The sequence below is a fragment of the Anoplophora glabripennis genome, unplaced genomic scaffold (assembly GCF_000390285.2).
Source record: "Anoplophora glabripennis isolate ALB-LARVAE unplaced genomic scaffold, Agla_2.0 scaffold28, whole genome shotgun sequence".
Classification (NCBI taxonomy): domain Eukaryota; kingdom Metazoa; phylum Arthropoda; class Insecta; order Coleoptera; family Cerambycidae; genus Anoplophora; species Anoplophora glabripennis.
The window spans coordinates 1,034,220-1,042,167 of record NW_019416423.1 but is presented as its reverse complement, the minus strand read 5'-3'; the positions used below and the strand labels follow the sequence as shown (position 1 = coordinate 1,042,167).

The window sequence follows — 7,948 nt, the reverse complement described above, 5'->3', positions numbered from 1 at the left end:
TTAGTAATTTTTTTCGTCCTAAAGATATTTTTATTGCAGGGGTTGAGGTAGTAATACATTTATTAACATTAATAAAAACTGTTATTATATATTGTTCAACAAACAATAATATACTTAACTTCCGGAATACATCCAATTACAAATCATTTTGCAGATTTACGTCTTAGATATAAAAATGTATGTACATAGTATTTGCTGTTATAAAAATACTTGATAAGTAAAAATCATTTCCCGCTCCATTCGGAAAAGCTGCTCCTTGTCGCTGACGGCATAGAATCGGGAGAAATAACATCTCGCCTTTTGTTTATTACTCTTTTTAAAATATCCGCCACCCCAGTATTTAATAAGGCGTTTATACAACTGGTACTGGACGATTGTACTGCAGGCTTCAGCAGTTCTTTTTGTTTCAGCAGTTCGGCCGAAGTCACGGCGTACGACATCGATCTCTCCCTTGCAACATTTCTGATGTCTTCTTTCGTTATTTCCCTGTAATCTTCTTTGACTGACGAATTCTGCAAAATCGAATACAACGCTTGAAAAGAATTGTATGTAATCTTTTACATTTTTCATGTTGAGTAGGGATGGGCAAAAATAACCGGTTAAATGAATAACCGATTATTGCGTGTCGGTTAACCGGTCAAAAACCGGTTATTTCCCGACTTCGGTTTAACCTGATAACCGATTATTTATGTCAAAAACCGCGTGTCGGTTATTTTACCGAGACCGAGTGAAAATTTTAGCTCTAGCTCACTGTATGATTCAAGTATATTGTGCTTTATCCCTAAACTTGATAGTAGATCAGACCACAGCATAGATAAAATAAATAAATATTTATTTTGCTGTGATCAGACTTAAGCCATCCTCGGCCGGGCATTCTATTTAGTGGTCTGTGGGTCGGGCTACGCTAATTAGGCTTTCTTGGCGGGACAAAACATATTGGTCATTATGAAAAAGTGTCAAAATAACAATAAATTTCAGCTGTCAAATTAATGTTTTATTTCTCCTCGATATGAAAACCTAACCATTGATAAAGTTTTAAAAAATAAATATAAGCACTGCTTGGTGTTTGAATAAAAGTAAACAAATATAAATTTTTAAATCAGGTACATGACTACACAATTTTTAATACAGAGATAAATTAGAGCAATCACAAAAATTTAAAAGGGCCGGATATTTCAATAACCGGTTTTTAGGTAGAGGTTAACCGATTCTGGTTTAACCGACTAAGAAAAATAACCGGTTAACCGATAACCGGTTATTTTTCAATAACCGCCAATCCCTAATGTTGAGAGCATTTGTATATATACAGGGTGTAATTAAAAAAATTCTTGATACGTTATTTTGCAAAAAAAAAAAATACATTTCGCGGTATTCATAAATTTGTTTTAAAAAAACGCACATACCTGTCTGGAAAATGATTCTGAGTAATAAGAATTCTCCATATTCAAATTTTCAATGTCTTGGTCATTTCTTCTTAAGGCATTTTGCAAAATTTCCGTTATACGCTGAGCACATCTGACAGTTTCGTGGATTTCGTCTAAGGTCAGACTTATGTATTCCCCCGAATTCTTGTCCGTCAGGTCTCTATGAGTACTGCAGGTACTTTTTACTTCAGAGCCATCGTCAGCCTGAAATAAAAAAATCATTCGCGAATTGCTTTAAAAACTTTAATTTCTTACCATTCTCTCATCTCCATTGAGATAAGGACTAGACAGATAACGGCCTCTCGCATTATTATAGTTCAACCAGAAGTTGTTCCACTCCCCAACTTTATTGTCAACATTGTCAACTTCCGCAGCGGAAACGGCACTCCCAAAGTACTCGCTGTTTACGCTTTCGATCCAGGTAAGATAACTGGAGTTGGGGCTCTGGATTGTCTTGTCCTTCTCCTCCATCACATTATCTGAGAGACTCCTCAAAGCGTTGTCCGTGTGTTCTGAAGAGGAGGAATCCAAGGAACTGCATTCTCTACTGGTGGTGTTCAGCAGGGAGGTAGGTGAAAACGAGCGTCTCGTTTTGTGCTCGGATATCGAATCCAAACTATGCCTGAAATAGAAACATGTATACAGGATATTTCACAATATAGTGTTTATTGTTTCAGTACATCCAGGAACCTATTATCTGCATATTGCGCTTTATTGATATGTTTTAAATCGTTGACCACAATCGTAACTCACCTAAAGCTACTATCCAAGGACCTTCTGTATCGGCTATTAACTACTTGTTCCTGGGTCTTCGTCACTATGATGTTGTTATCGGTATCTTCGTTAGAAATTGCGATACAATTGAGTTCTTTTTCTTTCTTCAGTGATGAGGATCTGACTCTCCTCACGGTTCCAGTTCTAACAAAGGTTGGAGCGGGACATCCGAAAAGGGTCAGGTCCGTTATATCCTGGTTGGAATCTCTGATGAAGTGCTCTTGGAAGAACGGCGTTTGGCCTGGTGAGCTACTGGAAGATTCCGAATGAGAACTTCCTTCGTGAGACATTGTTCTAACTGGAGAAAGTGCAAAGATTGTTATGAAATTGGCAGATATAGATTTTATAAAAAATACATATACAGAGTGTCTTTTTTTAATTCAACCGCATGTGATATGATTTTTGGCAAAAAGGTACGGGAAATACGCATAATGTTAATTTGACCGTTATCAGGGCTTTATCTCTGCTTTGCATTAAACTAAGAAGTTGAAAAAATTTGTCCAATGAAGTCATGCACAGGCTGTTTTACGACGAATTTTCAAAAATTGTCGAGAGTAAAGTACATTTGTTTTTAAAAATTTCAAAAATATTTACTTAAGAAAGTTATTAGAACTAAAAGTTATGACAGATTGTCAATATTCAATTCAACTTAAAAAACGAACTGAAAACACTTTTAAATAGCGCGACAAGCACTAATCATTCGGTTATTTATTCGAATAAAACAATTAATAACACTAGTCATCATTTTAACGATTTTATTTGAGTAAATGCCCAAAAATATCTCCATTTCCACGAAAACAGTCTCGACATCTTTATAGTAACGAAAATGTAATTTGTTCGAAATTTATTATTGCTTGAATCATCTGATGAAAAGCATTATTTATTCTTTCATATAACTGCTCAGGTATATTAATTTGTTCACTGTATACCAACCGTTTAACAGCACCCGATAAAAATAAATCAAGTGGATTGAGATCCGGTGGTTTCAGTTCGTTCTTTAAAGTTTACTCGAAAATCATGTTTTTTTTTCGAAAAACCTGAAAGAGTAGTAATTTGTAGAGTATTGAAAAACAAATCCGAAAATATCATGATTGTTACCGTAAAGCAGTGGCGTACTATTTTATTTAGAAAAATATGCCACCAATACCCTGTATCTCCGCTACTGAAACTTCAAAATTTTAGGAAAGGGCCTCAGATTTTGAACAATGTTTACGCAAATACATGTGCCCAATTTCAAATTATATCACTTATTAGTTTTTAAATTATTTAAAAAAATTAAATATATTTTTTGAAGTTTAACACCCTGTATGTTTTTAACGAAGCGTCCTAGATAAAAACTTTATAGGAAAGACCCCTTTAAAAAAATTAAATATATTTTTTGAAGTTTAACACCCTGTATGTTTTTAACGAAGCGTCCTAGATAAAAATCTTATAGGAAAGACCCCTTAAAATTCACTAAAGAATAGGGGGTTTCATTTTTGGTGACCGTTTGTGAATCACCCTGTATAATTATATTTAAAATTAACAATCGCGTATTATAAGATAGGTCTTGAAAAAAATGCCAAGTAATATTTTTAGATGAATTTTTTGTTTCAGACTTAAAAGTAACTAAAATGCTTGATTAAACCTTAATGAGGGATACTCTGTCGCAAATAAAAAAGAAAAAGTACTATAACTGATTTAGACGCAAGCTATTATTGATTTTATGAGAAAATTCGAAGTATGTGTTTAAAAGTGATTTTAAAAATTATGTAATCTAAAAATTATACATACTAGATACCTACTTAAGATTAGATAGATTTATTAAACGAAAAACTACTTATACGTTCTACCAAAAATGTTTAAGGATTTTTCATTTCTAAAATTCTTGAAAATTCTTTGATGCAGATTATCATTGCTAAAAATCTGGATGAGATAAAATCTTTAAAGCACTGTCATAAAAAGAACTTTTAAAGGGTGAAAGGATGGAAACAGATAGATTTTCGAACCGTTAACATTTTTTTAAGTAAGCGGCGAATAAAATGATGTATATTTTTTATTTATCGTCAGTGTGAGATTTTTGATTAGGTAAAACTGTTGTCATAAAAATAACACTCGACTGATCCTTTAGGAGAGTGGGTTCACTTCATAAATTTTTTAAATTTCTTGCAGGTGCCAAATATCCAAAAAAAAAATTAAAACTATACCACAAATGAATAAAAGACAATATTTCTTTAAAAATTTAAAGATTTGAGTATAAAATTGATAATTATAAGAGTAATTCTGAATCCAGCTTAATTTATTATATGAACCAATAATAAAATAATAATTTTCTATTGCAAGAACAAGTAGGAAAGAAGAATGTCCGTAACTCAATTATGAAATAATTTCGAATAATTTAACTATTTTAAGATTGGCATGTCTTTAAAAATATTTTTCCCGTCATTTTAAAAATAGAACTTTAAAATAGTATAAACCTACCGTTTTTAATTTTACGTCTTATTACGAATTTGACTATAAGTTAAAAAAAAACAATATTTACACTATTGCACTAAACTTTCGCTGTTCACTTTACGCGCGTTTTTAAACTGAGAAGTCTATTCATGTGTACGAAAAAAAATGGTACACCGACAGGTACGTCCAAACCAACCGTTTGTAAGGGATGACAAGCTTTTACTATAATTAAAAAAAGGATCTTGGCAGGTGTGTACTGTCACGCTTGAGATGAGTATCCATGCCAACGATTAACCAACGCAAATCTTTACGAATCAGTGGTTATTTAATGTGTTAAATCAATACACACATGATTCTCTCCCTCAGCATGTGTCACTAATCGCACCAGCCCATATAATAAAGGCATATACATGCGACACCCCTTTAACGGAGACTTTCAGTGAAAGTTGGCTTTTTTGGACAACCTACGCAATTAAAATGTTGTGGAAACGGTTTTGTTTTGACAAAAATAGATTTTCGCAAATGTGTATATGAAAAATGCTCCAAAGTCACTTTTTTTAATTACATACAGACTTTACTAGATTGATTACAGATTGTCACCTGTCTTGTCCTCATTTAACTTAAAATTATATTTTATTCAATTGTCGATTTGTCTCGCGTAAGAGAATGTACTATCTTCGAATTTATTCAGTTGGGAGTACTGAGCTCTTATTTGTGAGTAATTAATACTAACTTAATGTCACCGAGGTCTAACTTAAAATTTTCTGCAATAAACCGAAATTTGTCTCAGTGTGTCTGCTGACCATTTACTTCCACAAGTTTGGGCACGTGCTTGATTAACACCCTGTAGAGTACACTGTTTAGCTTACTAGCAGCAATTGAATTAGTCCACTTACAATTAATGGGCTGAATTACTTACAATTAGGGTAAGAAAACATCGATCTAATTCATTAAAAGGAAATAGCTAAGTCCTTTGTTGTTGTAGGTAAGTTGCTCACTTGGAGGTAATGAGTTAATTCGCTTGACGTAACAAAAATTTGTAGCATTTCTCTACTTACAGCAAGTGAGTTCATTATAGTTACGCAAATTTCGTTGTAGTAGGAAGGTAACTCACTTGACACCTAACTACACGGTGTTAGAAGTTTGACTGACTTAATTTTAACGGACGATAGAATACATTAAAATAAACAAAGAAACCTTATATGAGTTACCCCTAATCTCAAATTTGTATAAATTTATAAAGCATAATATTATTTTATACGAACTTAAAATTTGAAAATTATTTAGTTCTTAGTGGACCACCTTGGACATAGCTTACGTGCCCACTCTATTAACAGGCCCGGATCCAGAGGGGGTGGCGATGTGGCGATCGCCACCCCCAAAGCACAACATTTTTTAAAGATCTTCCATTTCTCCAAACGACAACAGGCAGTTAGTCGATATTAATGCAAGTCCCCCTTCCTAACCTACACCTTACGTCATCAAAAAAATAACAACAACAACAACAGCAACAATAATAATAATAATAATAATAATAATAATAATAATAATAATAACAATAATAATGATAAAGAAGTGCTTTGCGCCACCCCCAAAACCAGTCTCTGGATCCGGGCCTGTCTATTAATCAGTGCATCTGAAATAAGAAATCGGGGAAATAAAAGACACTTTCAGCTACATAAATCATTTATTTCGTATATATTTGATGTTACATAGAACGGATGTTTGTAATCATGTTTGAAATGAGGTCTTTTACGGGTAGTAGAATAATAATTATAATATCTACAGGTGAGAGATTGAAGTTTATAATAAGAAGGCACCGCTGAAAGAAGACGGGGAATTCAATACAATCGCATAAAACAGCCTGTAGTCTTCTAATTTGTACAAGATGACAAGTTTTGGCCAAGTTGGAGAAAAACGGAGGAAAAAATAGTACGTGCTGCACATATTCAGCGTAATTTTTAATATCTTACAATTTTTGGTTCTGTTGAAATATAATATATGGAAAAAAGGAAAAATCATTTTGAAAGTAGGATTAAAACTTTTCTTGCAACGCAGTATGTCAAAATGTACAACCTCAACATTCAATATGTTTCTATTCTGTGGCTTCTACTCCTCTACTAATATGTTGCTGAATAATAAAACTAAAAAAACAGACATTCGTTAATTGAATTAAAAATAAATAACCAATAAATTGATCGAATTGAGTGATTATATTATTTTTATGAAAAAATGGAAGAAATCTTTTAATTTTTTTTAAAGTATTTTGTCGACGATATCAAATTTGAGAATTATATTTTCAAACTGTAGTTCTTAAAGTGAAAAAAAAGAAATTTTGGTATTCTGTTTAAATATTTTGTTCCAATTATGTTAAAAATTAATCAGTTTTACTCTCGAAATATTTTTCAGTAATGACACAAAATGTTAAAGTGTCGATTTATTTAGTGCAAGATATTTTTATTTTTACCCTAAAAGAACTTTAAGAAATACTAAAAATTTAAAAACTGATTATTATTTATCAGTATACTTCTAGCTAAAATATGTTTTCTCTAACATCCACGACTTAAAAACTTATTTAAAAAAATTATGTAGTGCAGTCTGATTAGGTAATATCAACTCAGTCTACATTCTGAAGATTTATTTTGCGGAAATTATATAGTATATTTATAATAGTTCTTGCTTAGTAAAAAAATCCGTTTTTCTCGCTACTGGCTTAACAGTGTTGTCCTTGAAAGAAACGTAATTTTGACGCCAAAATATACGTTTCCATATAGCGTACAATATCATACAACTAACGCAAACAAAATTGTATATGCCATATACACATACGCGCGTTTTTGAAAACAAAATTATACAAATTTATAACAAAAATAACACTGTCTCTACACATGGGACAATTTATTACCATATGAATATATTTACAAAACAAACATCACTTATTGCTAATGATTCAACGTGACATTGCCTCAACATAAACTATGGGAGGGGAAGTACCCCTTCTAAGAAATCTCTCCTCCCAGTTCCCTAAAACCGACATTTCTCGGACATCGGAAATGAAATTTAAATAAAATAATGGGAACATTTTTCTGAGAAAAAGTATTCCCGTGACGAACACAACGAAAATCACTACATAATATATGTGTATTGATAAGTACCAGTACTTTTATTGCACCGCCCATGGGTCTGTCTTCTATTTATGCATTTTTACGTTTTACTCTACGAGTCGAGATACAATCGACGTGTGTACATCGACTTTGTCCTTCAAATGATAATCTCGTCATTTCCTTAAAATATTAAATACAGAAACATCTAAATTG

General features: G+C 32.3%; 1 protein-coding gene across 1 annotated transcript; it reads right to left on the bottom strand.

The window, feature by feature from the left end:
- Window positions 1–128: 128 nt before the first annotated feature.
- LOC108909826 lies at window positions 129–2,488 on the bottom strand. Its single transcript, XM_018714254.1, has 4 exons — window positions 2,178–2,488; window positions 1,680–2,046; window positions 1,404–1,628; window positions 129–512 (listed from the first exon to the last, which is right to left on the bottom strand). The coding sequence occupies exons 1-4, from the start codon at window positions 2,486–2,488 to the stop codon at window positions 225–227; spliced, it is 1,191 nt and encodes a 396-aa protein (XP_018569770.1). The 3' UTR covers window positions 129–224.
- Window positions 2,489–7,948: the final 5,460 nt, after the last annotated feature.